General features: G+C 39.4%; 1 protein-coding gene across 12 annotated transcripts in view; it reads left to right on the top strand.

Moving 5' to 3' along the window:
• The window catches only part of ryr3 (ryanodine receptor 3), a 111,628-nt gene that overhangs the window by 24,160 nt on the left and 67,448 nt on the right, over positions 1–20,020 (top strand). For 7 of the 12 annotated variants that reach the window (XM_056404765.1, XM_056404762.1, XM_056404761.1 and 4 more), the window contains exons 4-19: positions 86–106; positions 4,759–4,833; positions 5,274–5,352; positions 5,779–5,891; positions 8,121–8,220; positions 8,555–8,648; positions 9,129–9,203; positions 10,088–10,244; positions 11,882–12,046; positions 13,307–13,428; positions 13,516–13,696; positions 13,901–14,036; positions 16,329–16,424; positions 16,596–16,714; positions 18,333–18,466; positions 18,696–18,937. In XM_056404765.1, coding sequence (XP_056260740.1) covers positions 86–106; positions 4,759–4,833; positions 5,274–5,352; positions 5,779–5,891; positions 8,121–8,220; positions 8,555–8,648; positions 9,129–9,203; positions 10,088–10,244; positions 11,882–12,046; positions 13,307–13,428; positions 13,516–13,696; positions 13,901–14,036; positions 16,329–16,424; positions 16,596–16,714; positions 18,333–18,466; positions 18,696–18,937 — 1,909 coding nt within the window. Of the gene's footprint in view, positions 1–85; positions 107–4,359; positions 4,375–4,758; positions 4,834–5,273; positions 5,353–5,778; positions 5,892–8,120; positions 8,221–8,554; positions 8,649–9,128; positions 9,204–10,087; positions 10,245–11,881; positions 12,047–13,306; positions 13,429–13,515; positions 13,697–13,900; positions 14,037–16,328; positions 16,425–16,595; positions 16,715–18,332; positions 18,467–18,695; positions 18,938–20,020 lie in introns of all 12 variants that reach the window. The other 5 variants (XM_056404771.1, XM_056404769.1, XM_056404770.1 and 2 more) reach the window with 2 other exon arrangements.

Genomic DNA, 20,020 nt, shown 5'->3' with positions numbered 1-20,020 from the left:
CTCTATTGTTGCTCTCAGATTTGTGTAATTGACTGCCATACATCCCAATAACACATTCTTTTCATTTGTATTTGTGTGTTAATAGAGCGCTGACCATGAAAAATGGGTAGGTCCATCAGTTTATTCATCCATCATGTTGTCAGTGTGCATGACAGATGTACTGACTGCCCAACGAAAGGGTTTAACTTTCGTCACTTTCACTTGAAATGACGCCTATTTCTTGATTGTCATAAAAGCTGCATTAATAGCTTGTACAGCACTTAGTTTATACGTGTACGACAGGAACTACATTGTAGGGAGATATTAAGCTAATGGCAGTACATTTCAATTTTTCCACCTCACCACATATTGTACAAATGGATATTGGAAGACATTTATTTCTGTGCAGACTCCCCCAGGATAGTAAATTAAGCTTTCACTTCACCATAGTTCGACATTTTCTCTTTCCCTCAGACAGTCTGGGGAGAATCAATTAGCTTGTCAGAGATGTCTCTGAACTTTAACACATGACAATCTTGAAATAGACATCCATTGGTGCTGTCACCTTGTGCACATGAGTCAAATGTTTTGCCTTGCCTCTTTGAATACTACTTTGTTTGCAAGCGTGCAAGCACTTGCAAGCGATAGCGTCTGCTTCTAATAAGCATTAATTATCCCTTTTTTTTTGCTTTTAATGCAATAAAATACAAGCTTAGTATACAGCTTAACATGTCTGTGCTGTTAAAAATTGCATACATTTATATTACACTAAACTCTTGCTTACCAAAAGTAGGAATGAGCTCTGATGATTGATCTAGTTGACTGAATCTAAATAAAAAGGATCTGAAAACCCACATGTTGGAAGAAAACTCACTTTGTGGTTTGGGTGTGCTGCTCTGTTTTCTCTAGGTTTGGTCTCTAACATCAGTTAATTTAAGGGTATTGACATGAGGAAATGTCCTGAAATCCATTTTGATTTCAGAGTGTTAACTTAACATGCAGTAATGTTGAGCAAAGCTGTTGGTAGATGATTTAAGGATGATTCCAGCAAACTGGACTGCCAACACACTACACTTGGTAATTTTTTTCCCATCTTTGGTTTAAATTTTTAGTATATGGTTGGTATTTCTTTGTTTATTTTAACTTTCTGTAACTGTCACATATTACACACGGCAGTTACATCACACTGTATCTTGATGGATTGTTATCAAGTAAATCTAAAGCAAATGGTGCATGATCTCTGTCTCATTATCCAGATGATTTAAAGGACAGGGCAGTCAATGTGTACATGACAATCAATATATAAGAAGGCACTTAGCAAATGTGTCAGGCATGAATCTCTTCTACATGGCCTTGAAAGATGGATTAGTGTGCCCTTTCCCATGCTCAGGCCGTTCCATATAAGATAGGCTATTGATATGAAGTGAACATTGGAGTAAATTACTTAGTCATGGTTTGATGTAATAGCTCTGGCAAAGAGTAAGCAGACACTGTTCAATCCTTGTAAAGCCAAGCAGGAACGAAAATTAAAGTGTTAAGGAGATGAGTGATTAGAACATAGACACCAAAAACATAGACACCAAAAACCATCCATGTGTTTGGAGTAGTTTGACTTTCTTACTGGCCTCTAACAATGCTGCTAAAAACTATTAACAGAAAATAAATCAATAATATATTCTGTGATCATCATCAGTCATTTATTAAATAAATCAGTAATATATTATGAGATTATCATCAGTCATTTATCAAGTACAGATATTGGGCGGGTTGTTAATTATAATAATCAGGACGTTTTACACTAGCAACACAGATGTGGCAGTAGGTAACAGCTCATGGAGGCAAGATTGCCACAATCTCTGTCATAAATCGGAGTCATTAACTCAAATCTGTCAAATATGAACACACAGATATAACACACACATTTTAAAAATTCTAATAAACGTCCATCAACCCGCTTAGACATCACAGAAAAAACACCAGTTCAGAACTTGCCTGAGAATCATCGGGGCTTCAAGTTTTCTTGAGTAACAAAGTAATCCAGTGATAGGTGTTAGTACATCCATGGGTAAACAGCAAAGAGGAACTAATTCTAACGAATTCGAGGCCCTTGATTGTCCAAAATACAAAGAATTTCGGAGATAAAAACGGGGGTCATGTTGGAGCAACCATTTTAACTCACTGCGGCAATATGTTTGTGTTAATATGACATGAATATTTCAATATTTTCTTTCTACCGGGCCCATTTTGAGAATAAAGTTCGTTTAAAAAAAAAAAAAAAAAAAAATCATGGTAACGTTATACTTCCTGTTCCGGTTACTGATGTTTTTTTGTTTTTATCTATTTATATAAGTGAAACAATTTAAAGTTACATTATATAAAACATTTTGTAAGGGAATATTTAAAATATTTAATTAATCAAAAATATAAAATAATTAAAAAAAAAAAAAAAAAAAGAAAGAAGAAAAAGAAGAAAATTTGCGACAATTGGGTGGTTTCTTGCCACTGATTTGGTTACAATCTGTGAGTCAAATTTGGCGACGGTGTCCGTCATTATCATGACACGCGGCACCCGTGGGTATACGAAAATGCGAGATGCTGTAGTAACGGATGTCGTACCAGTTATTGTAACCGTTGACAGAACTAAACATGTCCAACGCACGAAAGCTAACCGCGAACTTTCCAGCATTCAGTGCTTATTAGGTAAAAACAAACAAACGATGGTGCAGGTGAACTTCTCAGTGACTTCCGGAGAATTCACATCGGAGTCGGTGTCTTCGGGTTTAAAGTAAGTTAATAAAACTAGGAGTAGAAGAATGGTTTTATAATACATCCATGACTAGTAGTGGCATAGTTAAATTTTGGAATCATGAATTTCAAAATGGCGCATAATTAGATTGTACAGAAATGTCTAGAAGGTTTTGACGCTAGCTAGTTGTACATCAACTAGTAGCTTATTATAGCTTCTACTCATTGTTGAATTTTCTAATTGCTGTGAAAAATGTATCTGTCCCATGGCTTTTTTTTAGAATATACAGTACTAACAAGCAGAAACTTAATTGCCATCAAATGCCTGTAATGGGTGCCTCACTTGGATAGCTAAGTCATCAAGGACTATGATGACCTGCATTAGGTCTAGTGCTAGTAACGCTAAAGCCAAGTAGTTAATAATATGGATTTTACTGTATTTAACTTTGGTGGAACAGCAATGTCAGACAGCACAAAGTATTGTGCAGTACTAGCATAGAGTGTAAAGCCAACTATTTACCATGGCATATGATACATTTTGGTGTCTAGCTATGTCTTTGTGACTAAAAAGGAAATATTTACTAATGAGCCTGTATTAACAAAAATGTGGATAATCAATTAAGATACAGCTTACACCTCCTCCCCTAACACACATGTATGCTTTGAGACACATCTGCACAAACTGTCTCTGTGTCTAACACAAATTCACTCCAAGCTCTTTAGGATACAGTACTTACAACCGGAGGAGCAACAAACCAAAGGTCACAGTTCCTGGCAGTGATGTGTCAGCATGACAGCAGGCCTTAAATACAGGCTGGCTCTCTCTCTGTACCCCCTCCCTCACTCCCAGCTGTTGCTGGATACTCTTCCCATTTTTCTTTTGATCGAACCTCAGTTTCCTTTTTTGTCTGTCTTATGCAAGCCATCTGGGAGAGCCTTGGTAGCCAAGAGAGAATTGGCTTAGGGTCATGTTCAAGGGACAGTCGGGAGTTCCCTTTAGGTCGGTTTAAATGTGACCCCACGAGAAAACACACAAATTAACGCCGACAACTGGTCAAGAAAGAGGATAGCCTCCATGTATTGCTTGTTGGATAAACACTACAGTGTGTGGCACAGTGGTGAGCACTGTCCTAGTCTTGGATTTGGTCCCAGCTGTTACTGTTAGGATTTTAAATGTTGTTTACCACCAGTCAAATCAAGTAGACTGGACACTCTGAATTAACTGTAGATATCAAAGTGTCTGTTAATAGCCCTAATAATAGAAATTTCCACTGAGACAATGAGAAATCTTTAATAAGTAGAGAATGTATGGGCAACATTATCACAGGTTACTAACGGGGTGAATTGTTATTTAATTTTTACCATAAATCCAAAGTTTAAACTGAATAAAAACAAGAAACTACCAAAAATATATTATAACCCTTATGATGGAAAATCATGTGTGCTTAATTCAACTCACTCACTCCTATCACAAGTGATTTGAAAGTGAACTGACTACATTACTGCTTTAAGACTGTTCCAGATTTGTAGCGTTTATCCAGCGCACAATACCAAAACCCAAATGGAAATTGCTGTTACAGCGATGGTTTAGATGTCACTGCTTATGGTATCTCTTCTTTTTTCTTCTGCTGCTAGAGGTTGATTAAAAGGGTAAGTCGAATTTTTTTTATTCACCACAGTGATGAAGAAAAAAAATCTCATCTTTATTATTTGTTGCTCAACTATGTCCTCACATTTCCTCAGGCATTTTGCACCCGAATGTCACAGTTATTGTTTGTCACAAGAATGGGCAAGCTGTCTAATGAGTGTGGTACTATACATGTTTGTGTTTGTTGGTTTGTTTGATTGTGTATGTAGTTTTTTTTTTTTTTCTGTTTATCTTCCTCCGTCTTTGTCTGTTATATGCTTGCACTTGGAATGGAGGTTTTAACTAAAAGATACTTGATCCTTTCAGTTCCATGCAGTTTACCTGGGTCCAGAGGTCAAGGATGCTAGGACATGTTAATAATCTGTGACCTGTTTGTTTCCCGGCAGGCGGGTCAGGGGGGCGGACATCGGACCCTGCTCTATGGTCATGCCATCCTCCTACGCCACTCCTTCAGTGGTATGGTGAGTATCAACAATGTTATTTGACATAAGAAAGTAATGTATATGTTGTTTTTTTGTTAATTAATTGTTTAAAATGTTAGAAAATGGGGATTTCTTTAGTGACCATTGTTAAGTCTTCAAATCACTTATTTTGTCTGAGCAACAGCTGAAAAATGCAAAAGAGGTACACAACAGAGAAGAAGCTCCCAATCTTCACATTTGAGAAGTGGGAACCAATCAATATTTGTTTTTTATTATTGATAGAAAATTCATTTTCTCAATCGACTAATAAGTCAATAAGTCTATAATAAGTATATTTGTAAGTCCTGAACTGTTTATTTTTTGATTCATGAATAAATAATTTAAGTCATATTTTATTGCATATATGAACAATAGCTGGTTCCACAGCCCGTTGAGGTGTTTCCTTTGACTTAACACTAATATTATTTTTCACTCCCCAGTACTTGACCTGTTTGAAGACATCAAGGTCTCTGACAGACAAGCTGTCGTTCGATGTCGGACTACAAGAAGATTCAATAGGTACAGTGTGACTAACAGACACTTGACAGAGTTGACTTGGCTTTTTGTTGCTTTTAATTAAATTCAGTTTTTCTGAATAGCCATTTCAGGTCAACCTAACCTTGAGATTAAATAAATACCCATGGGAGAAACACTGTAACCATGCATTTGCTGTGTGTGCACAATAATACTATATTTGACATTTGAACTACAGAAATGCTTCAGGGCATTTATCAAGTGGAAATTATACTTCAATTATTCCATCAGTCATTCTCAGATGAAGGATAGTTATATGCTTTTTGCTCCTCAGAATAGATGGACACTTAAACAACAGAGAAAAGTCAGGACTATCAAAAATGACACGTATATGACTGTGTTGGACAATAGATGTGCTCTAATGCTATTTTCACAAATTTGATTAATATTTTCATGTCTTTATGTCTATAGGAGAATCCTGTTGGTGGACCATTCACCCTGCGTCCAAGCAGAGGTCCGAGGGAGAGAAAGTCCGCATCGGAGATGACCTGATTCTTGTCAGTGTGTCAACGGAGAGATACCTGGTAGGTCAAGTCTGGTACCTTCTGAATACAAAAGATCCAAAATGACCTGTAACTGAGAGGAAAAAGATAAGGTTAAGGTTTTTGTTTTTTTTTGTGGGGGGGGGGGGTTATTATTTGTGCTAAGCCTGTAGGGTGAGACTCTTTCTTACTCTTTTTTGGATAGAAGGTCAATAACCTTGCTAGCCAGGTCAACAAATATACACACAATAAGTAGGAGAAAACCCCCATTGTTAATCATGAAGCTAAAGCAAACAAAGGTTATTAGATGAAAAAAATATGTGGAACGATGTAACATCATTACTAAAACTATATTTAATTTATTTTGTTTTATGTTGCATCATAAACACATTACGTTCAACTTTACTTGGTGAAAGCAATTCAGATAATTATACCTTGCAGTCATTTAGCATTTTGATTTTTGATGCCACTCATCAAAGACCTCCCATAGTTACTCTTCTTCAGAAAGTGGGAGGCAGTGTTACAGCATAGCTTTATCAACAGAGACTTAAACTCAGTTTTAAAAGATGATGGTTTATTTGCAGCTCAAACAATTCTCATTGAATCAGCAGGTGTCCATTCAGTTTCTCACTTCCAGATAAGGTTTTTCTCTCATGAATATTCACTGTTTTTCAGACACATCAGATACATCAGATGCAGTCTCTTGTTTTTGATGCAGACTGTATCATCTCTCATTTTCTTTTGTCTGGTTTTCTTGTCAGATCTCACTTAATTCAGATTTGCTCTATTGTCTTGGGGGCTGCCAAATGTTTTCATGTCAGAATAAAATTGTCTGTCTCTAAACTCGGACGAGAAATGTACAATGCACTAAATGCAAAAAGGGAGGGTTGTTTTTTTTCCGAGATTATTCGCCCCACATAGCTGGAGTTATCTGCTTTGGTTCACTGTCTGTCTCAAAAGGCACTTTGGAAACTTTCATAGCTGTCAGATAGCTCTGATACCCGTCTCACTCCAGCCAACTTCAGAGTGACAAGGCAATTCAAGGGGAAAACTTTACCCTGCTATCTGTAATGGAAATCTGATTACCTGTAAAGCCCTCCTGTGCAGGTTCTTTTTAAAAATTATTTTTAGGGAAGGCATCCATCTGACTGATGAGCTTAGAGTTAATGCTGTCTCCCTTATGCACAGCTATACACCCGACCTCAATTAACTTACTTGGTAAAGAGAGAGGAGAGGGGGATTTCAAGAGGGAGACTGAGAGGAAGAGAAAGAGGCAGAGAGAGAAATGGTAAAAGGGAGGGAGAGAGACGTGCCAGGCATAGGAGAGTGGGGAGCACTAGCTTCCCGTGGCTGCTCTGGCCCCTCAGGGAAGGAAATGTGCAATTAAAGCAAAACTGGCAAAGAGCCAGACTTTCATCTCCTCCAATGGGAAATCTTCACCTGATTTGGCCTGACAGAAAATCAGCTTTTGAAGAATGGGACACAGAAATTCAGGCAAAAGCAATCAGTGCTCAATTACTGTGAACAATCACAGACTTCGTGATGGAGTCTTTTTAGGATGTAGGGGTTTGTTGCTTTGTCTCTTTGTGTCCAGTTTGGCTTAATTGTGTCAGCAGTTACATTTTGTTCTGCATCTAGTGTTCAAGTCTGGTGCCCAACTGTCAGGACAGTATAAAAAATCCTATTAGGCTGAGCTAGTGCACAAAAAGTTCAACTTTATACAATCATAATATTTTTTGCATAACACATGTCAACACGTAGGAAAGGTTGCACTGAAATACATGGTATACTGTGCATTTTTGAAACATTGTCCAAGACAGACTAGTAAAAACACTAAATGGATGTTTGTAGTTGTACTACATTTATTTACATATTTTTGCCAATCAGCACATCAGCTCTTGAGAGGATGTAGCTGAAGGCCAGGATAATTTCAAGCTTCCACCCGCCTCTAAATTATGCCTGTAGGGAAATGGGAGCCACTCCAAGAGTTTCTGCTAGAAGGAGTTATTGTAGAGTATTATCTGGACATTGCTGCAAAGAAAAACACTGATGCAGCAGTGGTTTTTAGCCCACAGTGTTATAACACTGCAGCTCCAGAGGACAGACGTTTTTTAATCTCTTTTAAAATGCCAACTCTGGGACATCTTGCTCTTCTGTGCAGAATTGCTGAATCTCAATGTTTATCTATATTTCCCTCCTGCAAACAACTACTTTACTGCCCATCTCCACCTTTATGTCTAAAGCCCTGTGTAACCTGCTCCTCTCTTGCAGCACCTCTCTATCTCCAATGGCAACATCCAGGTGGATGCCTCCTTCATGCAAACTCTGTGGAACGTCCAGCCTACCTGCTCCTCAGGCAACATGGCTGTAGGCAAGTTCATGACAACAGCAGCAACTGCAATAACAACTGTGTCATCGACTTTTTTTCAAGGACATTTAAATACATTTTAAAAAATGTTTTCAGATACTGTGGCTGTCTTACATCTAATGATCTTCTGAATATGTAAGCAATAAGGAAAAAAGCCATTTATGTTAAACCTGAGAACTCACATTACAGTATTTGCAGATGAAAAAATAAGCAACTATAAAAAATCCACTGTTTCACTGTATGGTTGGAGAACAACCACACAACGATAATAGAAATTTTCTGCATAATCAAAGAGGAAAACAAATATTTTTTAACCCTTTTTTCTTTGTCCTATTAGGGTATTTGATTGGTGGACATGTGATGCGTCTTTGTCATGGGCATGATGAGAGCTTGACCATCCCTGGAGCAGACAAGAATGAGGAGGAGCAGAGGTTAGTGGGTAATTACTGGATCTCAGTAATCCGACTAAATATTAGGAAAGTTGTTTTGTGACCAGGGAGTCAGTATTTAAAAAATTCTGAACAACAACTAAGGCAGTAGTTTTAGGAATGATAAATGAGAGACACTGTCCTTTTCTGCAACAATTACTCAGGGCCCAAGTGTTGTTAAAGTGTAGATTAAGGTACTTCTCAAACCTGTGACAGTAAAATTGCATAGTGACAATAACATAAGGCTCATAGCTCCTGTGTGTCCTGTGTATTCATTAATAAATTGATAATCTAGTGGAGGTAAATAGAGATTCGGTCTGCCATACTGCAAGACGTCAATCAACCATGGAAGAACTTCTTGTCTAAATGCTTTAGCAGTGTTGGTATTTCCTGTGCTAGAACAGCAGCAGTAGCAGGAACTCTTCAAGTTATATTATTCCCATTGTGACTTGAAATACTCCTCCGCTGTCTTTTTGCCTCCAGGATCGTCAACTATGAGGCGGGTAAGGGAGCGTCTAGGGCTCGCTCACTGTGGAGACTGGAGCCTCTCAGGATCAGGTGAGATCAGACTCAAATACACACATACTGAATAAAATACAGTCAGGAAAGTAAATAACATAAAACCCTAACATAGCTTTCTCTCAGAAATACACAAGTTTTCTTTTTAGAGTGGGATCTCTTCGTGAAGAATAAAAAGAATTGGTTCTTTATGTACAAATGTTACAGCTACTGTACTGTAGGTCATGTACAAAACTCACCTCCCTCTACTCTGGGCTGTCACTACAAATTAGTTGGCAGAGTCCTTCAGAGAGTGAGGTTCTGTTTACCATCCCTTTCAATCTACTTCTCTCTGTGTGTCTATCATCCTCCCCTCTTCTTCCTCACTTCCTTTTCTTTAACTGGCCACCCACGCGATTTCCCCCCAGTCCCATCGTCTGCTAGCTCTCACAGGGACTGCCTGTCAGAGTCTGTACACCTTGAAATGGCGCAGGTGCATCTGTTAAGGCACATGTTCCCTCTCTTCAGCTTAGGGAGGAATTTTGAACAGTATTTTCTACACTGCATCAGTGAAGAAAAACCATATCGCTTTCTCACTTGATGTACTCATCCCACCTGCAGATATGTTTTACAAACATTTTGAAAATATTCTACTCAATGTAGATTGAGTAGTGTTTTTGCTAGTCTGTGCTACGAACACATTTCAGTCAGTACCAAAAAAGTATTTAGGTTTTGGTAAATGGTCCTATTCCAGAGAGCAGGAACATGGGGACAGAATATGCATATTTACATTATCCGCCAGAAACAATATTGTTAAAAAGTCAGAAGAGTCTGATATTGTCATTGTTATTAATTGCAGTCATGTGAGGTTTTCAGCGTTGAAGAACGTAGAATATCCAATGTAACCTTATCTAAAGTTTGTGACACCAGTTCTCTGTGTTTAGCTGGAGCGGTAGCCACATCCGGTGGGGCCAGGCCTTCAGGCTACGTCACCTCTCTACTGGCCATTACCTGGCCCTGACCGAGGACCGTGGACTGGTCCTGCAGGACAGAGAAAAGTCCGACACCACAGCCACTGCCTTCTGCTTTAGGGCCTCCAAGGTTGGTGCTTTCTATCCCTGTACAGATATCATTTAATTATTCTTTTTTTACAACTAGCTCTGATGTGCCCTTTGAGCAAGGCAGTTACATCACCAGAAAGCTACCCTGTTAATGTAAATAATTGCTCTTGGTCAACTTACCTCATTAAAAGAGGATTCAAAATATCTTTCCCCTGACCACTTCATCAGAGACTCCTGAGATGGGGCTGTAAGCTCTCAATGAGCGCATGGCTTGCCACCATAAATTGACCTTTTCACAGCTGCTGAGTAGACAGCACTGTAAATGCTGGAGCAAGCATTCATGTTGTCAACTGGCTTAATTGCTGCTGGCTGGGTTATAGCCATTTTCAATTAGGAGGGGAAGGGACACTTTCATCACAACTACAGTATTAAGATTCAATGTAATCCATATGGGGAATTTCAGGATACTTTGTGTTCCTTCATTTGCCTTTGCTTTTTTCTTTCCCCTAATTACCCATCCTTTTTATCCCACACTTTGTTTTGAACTCTCTCTCTCGCTCTCTCACACTCTGAGGGTGTTTCAGTTCTTCTGTTTTAATGGTGTGCATTCCAAAAATAAAGTCTCACTGCCAAAAATAACTGAGAAAGGAGCACATGGCTTACTTGAAATTCAGACTGAGAATAGATATTTTATTGATGCTCAGATATGTTGTGTTTACTTGTAAATTGTGCAGTTTCAACACAGGTGATTTGATTTCTTGCCATCTTATTGTGATCCCATGACTTTGCAAATTGAGCCAATTATTTCCTCTTAACTGTTTCAGAGCCTCCACCTAAATCTATTGTCTATCAAAATTAGACCTGGATGAATCTCAACACAATAGGCTAATGTTTTTATGTGTACATTTTTGTTTTGAGCCTCATTCACCTGTAGGGATCTGTCTTAAATTTGTGATAACCTCTATAGTTGATTTTCTGGATTTACTGTTTATTGCATAAGTAATCCTACAGTATTATCCCACCCTGGAATTGCTGCAGCCACATAAACAAAACAATGGCATGAGTCACCTTCCGAGCACCATTGTGTCCCTGTATATCCTTTTATCTACAACAGGTACAGAATAAAATTCCCCCCTGAGAGCTGTCCACTTCTGAGTCTTCAATTTTCCAACCCATCCCACGCCTGACAACAAAGTGTAATTGCCCTCAGTAATCACTATTCCTGCAGGACCCACAAGCTTTTTAGGATTACTGGAGGTTTTGTTGTTTTGAAAAAATAAATACACTGTAGTGCATAGAAACTCTCTCCTTCCACCCACTGTACATGCAACCCAGTGGCAGTTGGTTCCTGTATCTAAAAAGGTCAATGCTGTGCCATGTTGAACATTGGCATTAATGTGTTTCCCGCTACTTGCTGTCGACTGCAATCAGTTGCATTGCTCCATCTCTCCTTAGCCAGAAACGCAGCAGAGCTAATGAGGCTGGCGGCAACCTCCCAGCAGACCAGTAAATGCATTCTCCTCAACCTGCCTCTCTAATTAATATCTAATCACAATATATCTTCATTTGTCACATGTTCATGGCTGTGAGTTGGTGTCTCTGTGTGTGCATGTGCTTCCTTTCTCTGTGCATGCATTTGCTAACGTGGGTATGTGCCTCTCAATGTGACCACTATAGGAAAAGGGTGACTCGGGCCCAAAGAGGGACATTGATGGCATGGGAGTACCAGAGATCAAGTATGGAGACTCTGTCTGCTTCATCATGCATCTGGCGACAGGACTATGGCTGTCTTACCTGGCACCTGATGCCAAATCGTCTCGCCTAGGACCCCTGAAAAGACGGGTAAATACGATAAAACTTTTATTTCGAAGCTCCAATTGTACTAACATTTACTCGCATATGAATTTCCATTCAGCTATGCACAGACAAGTGCCCGGCCCACTTGAGCTTGTTAGAAAAAAATACTGTTGCAGTGGTGAGACATTTGTTAGACATGAACATAACTTCTCTATTATTTTGCTGTGATTTTGAATGCATGGAAAATACTGTTCAAAATATTGCAACCCTGGTTTCTGTTCCCATAAATCACAATTAGTTGTGGTCTTCTGGACATGCTAATCTGTTGCAGGCTAATCAGACTGAAAGCATCCTGTTGGCAAATTATGAATCAATCATTGCTCTGTTGCATAGTGATACTGATAACTATGTATATCATATCTGGCATTGGTGTACCTATGTGTTAACTGTAAGGTCCGGAATGCCTGCTATTGCTTGTCTGTAACACCTCGAAGCCTATGTGCATGGTAGTAAATCACACCCAGTCAAACCAGTGGGTTATATGGCCGTTTAAACACCTCCCCCACCCAGGCAAATATTTATCTTTCTCTTTACTTAAAAACATCTTCTACCCTCAATATTCTTGACACAGCTCCTCTCTCCTGACGCCCACCCATCCAGCGTAAATGATGTAGCAACCCATTTAAATGTGATAATGGGCCACGTGGAGGGTGACAGTTAGTTTTGGGTGAGACTGGGGGGGGATTAGGGCGGCACACAAACTCTGCTCATCACTGGGCATGTCTCCAGGGACATTGAATGCCACCTCGCGCTGGTGCCAGGCAGTCCCTGCAGCCTTGGCAACACGCCAATGCACCTGACATGTTGGAGGTGATGCTTAGTCTACACTTAAATCTTTTCACCCCCTCCCTCTTCTTGATTATGCTGTCTGATTACAGTGAGTCAGGTTTCACTGAGCTGTGGTGGTGTAGACAAGGAAGTTACAGGAGACTCACACTTCACACTTAGCCATTACATCCTGAAATGGCTTCTCTTATTCGTGTAGCTTCTTGGTCAATATCTTGTATAATATATGCTTGTGTCTTCCATTAACTGTAGTTGCTGTAAAAATGTGTATAAAGTTTATCATCCACTTATTTGTAGCACGGATATTATTCAGATAAAGTTTGACAACGCTGATTGGACAAATGGACGATTATAGATGCCTGGCTGTATTGTTGCTTTATAAAACTGATTGTGTTGTTGTTGTTCAGTATGTAGTTTCTTCTGTATTAGTAAAATGTGTATTTATGTTTCCTGGTCTAGGCCTGTCTACATTCTGAGGGCCACATGGACGATGGGCTGACCCTGCAGCGCTGCCAGCATGAAGAGTCTCGGGCTGCACGCATCATCCGTAACACCACATTTCTCTTCACCAACTTCATAAAGTAATGACGGGTTGACAAAACATTTAGACAATGTTAATTCTTGCTTTGTCTATTTCAAGTTTTGACCTTCCCTTTTCTTCCCTCCAGAGCCTTGGACAGTACTGTGGAGGGCGTGTCTACAGCGGTGGCTGGGTACGTTGAAGAGGTGCTGCAGACACTGAACGATCTGATCCAGTACTTCAAACAGCCCGACTCGGAGTTGGAGCACGAGGAGAAACAGTGTCGTCTCCGCTCACTCATCAAACGCCAAGATCTCTTCAAAGAGGAGGTGAGAGCGTAGGAATCAAGCTCATGTTGATTTTGAAGTTAGTATGTGAGGGTAATTTTAATTCTTGACAAGCCAAAAGATACTTATTTTACCCATTGCAGCAGCTTCAGTTTAGATGGCAGTTTAAGGAATATGCTTCTGGTGTCATGACGGGAATCTCAGGATATTCATGTCAATAACATTGCTTTTCTTTTATTTTCTCAGGGGATGCTGGCCCTCTTGTCCAAATGCATTGACCGAATGAACCTCTACAACAGTGCTGCCCACTTTGGAGAGATGGCTGGGGAGGAGGCGGGCGCTGCCTGGAAGGACATTCTCAACCTCCTCTATGAGCTCCTGGGTAAGCAGGCCTGAGTGATGGATCACATGAAATATCCACATCTTCTGTCAACGCTGTCAGCTGTTGACCCTGGGTAGACATGCAGTATTAATCTTCCCACAGTGTCTTCACTGAATCCTCCTTTTCTCCTTTACACTTCACACTCTACACTTCTCTCCCCTGTTTTCCTCTCCTCCTTTGTTCTTTCCTTTCTCCTCCATAAACTCCCTCCACTCCTCTTGTTTTCTGTATGCCACATCTGGAGTTCACAGCTGCTGACAGCCTTTACATGACATTCATTTGTTATTATTTGTGACAAGGGAGTGGAGAGGGAAGCAAAAACAGAATGCCTTCTTGTATGCTTCTTGTGCAATCTTCCCTGCCTTCCATCTAGGTCACATCCTTCTCTCAAAGCAGTGTGGACACATTACAAAGCATTCAGCTGAATATTTGAAGAAATGATGGCATCGTTAACAAAATGCCAGCCATCACAGGTGCTGGCATTATCCTGTTCTGTCGGGGCCTGTGTTGAGTCATGAATACTAAAGATTTGACCCTGAAAAAGTTTTATTTTGGACAGCTTTTTCTTAGGTAGTTTGTTTTGCTGTCATTGGAGCTTTCCCATCAACAGCTTCCCCTCGGCTCACCTTGACTGCCCTTATATTCATCATCACCTCCCCAGCATGTACTCCCACATGCACAACATTACACACACACACACACACATACACACACACACACACCCACAAAACCCACAAATACACTCCTCGGATTTCACTCTAGCCTTCCCTGTGGATGGGTCACCCACCATGATGCAAAGGCAGTCTGGTGAAGTGAGTTTTGCATGATGAATTGTGCAGCACCCTTGGTTGTCCTGACCTCCTCTGCTCTCCATAATAACTGCTGATCTGTTTTAAAGTAAAGTACAATAGTAATTTAGTGTAAGTTAAATACCGAGGTGGTCAGCTTACCTATTTAATGATGAGGACATGGACATCAAATTCATCCATCATAGTAAATCATTGGTTTTGGGGCTCCAAGGCCAAATTTAACTCTTTCCAGAGCACTGCAAATAGGGTGCTGAATTTACAGTGTTTAAAAATTAAAACTGGTTATATCAGCTATTTAAAAATTGTGATATTTTTATGTTGATAATTTGTGAATTTACATGGATCCAGTTAATTTAGGAGTATTTTCCATGAGCACATAGCTATATTGTATTAGAGATAAACAAACAGTCTGTTTCACCTCTGACCAGACCCCTGGGCGTGATTTAGAAGTGTGCTCTTTTGCACCTGTAACCACATCCTCTAGTGATGTCACAGGGTCCTGTAGTACACTGCAGCAAGTTTAACCACAGGGGGTCAGATAAAAAAAAAGATTTTCAGGGGGTGTTAAGTTACTAGTATGTATTATTGCTTAGGCATGTATAAGCAATTACAGATATTTTATATAATTTATTCTATGTGCAGATGAAAAAGTGCATGTTTCGGTCATAGAACCAGCACAGCTTTTTTTAATGAGATAGGTTTCTTGGTCCTGGATTCAAAAGCAAACGGTCTCACATTTGGTTGCCTTCATTAATATGTTGCAAGAATTATTATTACCAAAACCTTTGTCTTCTGTATTGCTTAATGCTGTGTATGCTAATGTAACAATAATTTAGCCTCAGGTTCTCCTCTGTCTCTGACTTTAAATTTCACATGCACATTGTTCACAGTGAACGTTGCCCTTGCCTTGTGCTGTGGCTCTACCCATGCGCTTGTATTGAGAGACAGCTTTCCTGAAAAGGCAGAATTAAAAGATATTCAACACCCATCATTATTCCTTTGGCACAAAGTGCTGTTAAATTGTTTCATGGGCATTATCTGTCTTGTGTCCCTGAATCCTAATGGTGAAAAATGAGATGGTAAAGCAATAAGGAGGCTCCTTAATGTCACCACGGTGTCAGAGAAAGGGCACAAGGAACACACCTCAACTTTTTATAGAGCATAGAGCTCCTGACTTCACTGTGGCTTCAAAGTCTATCACGTTTATTTTCTATTACAAAGACTTCATTACAGTAGGTGTCAGGTGGTTTTCAAAGATTTAATGAATTTTAATATCTACCTGTGGATTAAAGATGTCAGACAATTACTTTATGTTCACTGGAAAATGGTGGACTGCTTTTCATTAAATGTCAAAGTGTCTGCAACATCCATTCCAGTAAGCTGCCTGGATCTGATTTTACACCTCTAATCATATCATTCATGTCTTTGCTAAACCTTGTGTGTATTTTCATTAAACCTTGTAAAATCTTTGTTCTTTTTTCAGCCTCACTGATTCGTGGTAACAGGAACAACTGCACCCAGTTTTCCCGCAACTTGGACTGGTTGATCAGCAAACTGGAGAGATTGGAATCTTCATCAGGTATCATGGGAAACACTTTTCTTCTGATCCTTTTTTGAAAGTTTGGAAAAAGCCCCAAACACTGATAGCATTACACTGAGTGTCAGAAAAAATGCTCAACTGAGGCTAAGATCTTGTCTATTTGATATACATTTGTTCTGATGATAACAAATATTTTGTGTGACCTCTTAGGAATCCTGGAAGTCCTCCACTGTATCTTGGTAGAAAGCCCAGAGGCTCTGAACATCATCCAGAGAGGGCACATTAAATCCATCATCTCTTTGCTCTACAAGCATGGACGCAACCATAAGGTGGGCAGAAATATGAGCGCATAAATATTAGCAAATTGTATATTTCAGACTAAATAGTTACTAACATTAATTTCTATTGTGAGCACATTCAACTCCATGTATAATTATTGATTGTGATAGTGTCATTGTTACCAAGACTAACAATATAGTCAAGTCAATTTTTATTTATATAGAGCCAATAGTGATAGTAGCGGCAGTAACAACAATAGTAATATAAAATGTAATGCTAACAGGCAGTGAGGCTGCATAAAAACAAATTGTTGAATGGATGAAAAAAAGGAGACGCAACTTTGCTAACACTGCCTTCAGTGACAAGAATTTTATAAGTTAAGGTTGGCCTGAAGGTGTTTTCTCACTTGGCTCAGCTTTCATAAATCTTGGCTGCATTTTGACCTTGATGCTAAAGTTGGCATGTTAACATGTGTACAGTTACTATGCACAGGATGTTTGCATGCTAACCCTAGCAGGTTAGATTAACCTAATGCAATAAATGCTGAGTTTTTATCATGCATAGCTCACATATAGTATGGTAACATGTTAAGTGTAACATGCTGACATTTATTAGTAACAGGGTGCTGTTAGTCATTAGGGAAAGCTTGTACCAATTTTGAAGCTTCTGCATCCTGCTGAGATATTTTACTCTAAACCAAATTGTGGGACTCGCAGACAGTTTGAGATTTCCATCTTAAGAGCCGCACTGCTAGCATGGTTAAGAAATGCTAAGCAGGGGAACAGGTGAATTCCAACTTGTTGAACTTCGGGTTTTGCCTTGGTAAATCAAAACATGTCCTACCCAGCTGTAAAATACAAATATCTTGTACAAAGCTTCCTGTGGCACTAGTGATTTCAGCAATGTTTTTGTATGTAAAAGTGTTTTGTAAAATGTAGGGAATTTCATGAGGTTTCTACTTAATTCTAATCCTATTTGAGTGAAATTTTTGTTTTTTATTCTTCTTCAAGTTCAAGTGCAATCCCAGAAGACAAAACAGAATTTGACTGTTAAGCCCACAGTGGCAGACATTAGCTCTTTTCTGGGCCTCCAAATCCTTTTTTCCTTCTCTACTGGGTGATGACAACAAAGCTAAACCCACTACACAGACGCTAGAGCCTGAGAAAGAATTTACATATCAGTTCATAAAACTTCAAATGTTGTTTAAAAGTCGACCTGAAAAGCTGGAACTCTAAAAAGATCCAATGCATTTAAATTTTTATCATGGCTGTGACTGAGGCCTCATATCAAATGATTTATGTTTGTCTTGTGTTTATTGACATTCCAGCCATGTGTTTTACATGCAGCATTAAATGTCACAGACTCTTAATATTTACTCCATAAATTGTACAGGCATGAAAGGGCATTCTCGTAAACAACAGCTGTTGATCATGAGTGACAGGTGGAAGTCTACAGCCCTGTTGACTTGAGAGCACTTTACACAGGTCTCTGCTACAAGACCTGCAACTTTTAGAGAATAGCTCTTGATGTAAATGAGAAATAAGGTCTGAATTTCTATGCTGGGGTTTTTGAATGCACTTGAATCTGTGCAGCACATTTATAAAACAAAAGAAAGCAATAAAAAATGCCTGTCACAATTGTTATCTAATGTTTTTCTCTCTCTTTCAGATTCTGGATGTGTTGTGTTCCCTCTGTGTTTGTAATGGCGTGGCAGTGAGAGCCAATCAGAATCTGATCTGTGACAACCTTCTTCCCAAAAGGGACCTGCTGCTTCAGACTCGACTGGTCAATGATGTTCAGAGGTAACGAAAGTGTTGATACAGCCTCTTGATGATTTTATTCATCAGCTTTGAAATAAGTATGGGCTCAAACATTTTAGACATTTTGAATGGGTTAATGGGAGGAAATATGGGGCCACTATTAGGAAATAAATAAGAAAATGTGCCTTTTTTTAGGTTCAACAGAAAATCCCCTCATAACTTGTCATCTTTGCATCATAACAGTTTCTTCATCCTCTGTTTTCACCTCCAGTATGAGACCAAACATCTTCCTGGGCATGGCTGAAGGTTCAGCTCAGTACAAGAAGTGGTATTTTGAGCTGGTAATTGACCAGGTGGACCACTTTGTCACTGGAGAGCCGACCCATCTGAGGGTGGGTTGGGCCAACACTAAAGGCTACGCTCCGTACCCTGGTGGAGGAGAGGGATGGGGAGGCAATGGCGTCGGGGATGACCTGTACTCCTACAGCTTTGATGGACTTCACCTGTGGTCAGGTAGGCATCTCAGCTTAAATGTTTTACTACTAACTGATTTTAGAATACATGACAGAGATTGGAAACTTGGACACAATTGGAGACATATGTACATTTGTGTGTATATATAGAAGTGTCACTGGTCACCAAGTTGGTGTTTGTTGTAGCTCCTTGGGAATTGTAAGGTTTTAGTGGATCTAACTTCATTAAGGCAACTTTTAAAGACCTTTAAAACCTATTTTTTCAATCAGTTTCCTGGCATGAGTGGTGAAGTCCTACATTGGCCCAAGTTAGATCAGTTGTGGTTATTTCACAAGAGAGATTAATGTATGTTGTTTTTTTACACTGGTTTAAAGTAGGTCAGGCTCTGTTCGAAAAGGGTGATATCTCATATTTCCTGGCATAAACCACAGCTAAATCACATTTAGAATCAAAATGCAATGTGACAGTTGTTGTGTTGTATGATTTTGTTACCAGCATTGTCCTGACAGTTGTGATGAAATTGTTGAAATTCTGATTGTAAACTTTATTAAAAAAAAAAAAAAAAAGTAGACTGATATGCAGCTCTGCAATGAAGCAATTCCCGGTTAGTTTCTGTGTGAAATTCTAAAAGAAAGTCTTAGAAGGACTTTGTCCACTCTCTAGGTTGTTTTTTTCATTCTTCACATACTGAAGGACAAAGTCATAGCACTGACACTGACATTAAGTTCCTACATCCAACCTCCACTTGACACTCCTCTTTGAGTAGTTCCCTCCCCCGTCCTTCACTTCTTCACATACTGTACCTTTCTCTAAGGACTTTGACTCACATGTCTTACATCTTAAGTTGCACTTGAACACTGCAAAGCCCATTCTCTGCCTGCATAAGAGGAAATAACTAGTCAGTAGTATGTACTCATATACCCAGCTGTTAGTTTGGTGTTTCATGCTTAAAGTCCTTTGAATACCCTCTTGTTTCTGCTCTCACCCTGAAAGAATAACTCCATACCTTTCTAAATCTACTGAAAGACCCATCACCTCCCCTCATCCATTTCATGTCATCCCTTTTAAAGCACTTATCACCCATGTCTGCTCCTCTCTCTTGTCCTCGCCCATCATCCTGCC

This window comes from Seriola aureovittata, chromosome 19 (assembly GCF_021018895.1).
Source record: "Seriola aureovittata isolate HTS-2021-v1 ecotype China chromosome 19, ASM2101889v1, whole genome shotgun sequence".
In the NCBI taxonomy this organism is placed as follows: domain Eukaryota; kingdom Metazoa; phylum Chordata; class Actinopteri; order Carangiformes; family Carangidae; genus Seriola; species Seriola aureovittata.
Note: the sequence above shows the minus strand (reverse complement) of the source record. Positions and strands in the feature narration are given on the sequence as shown.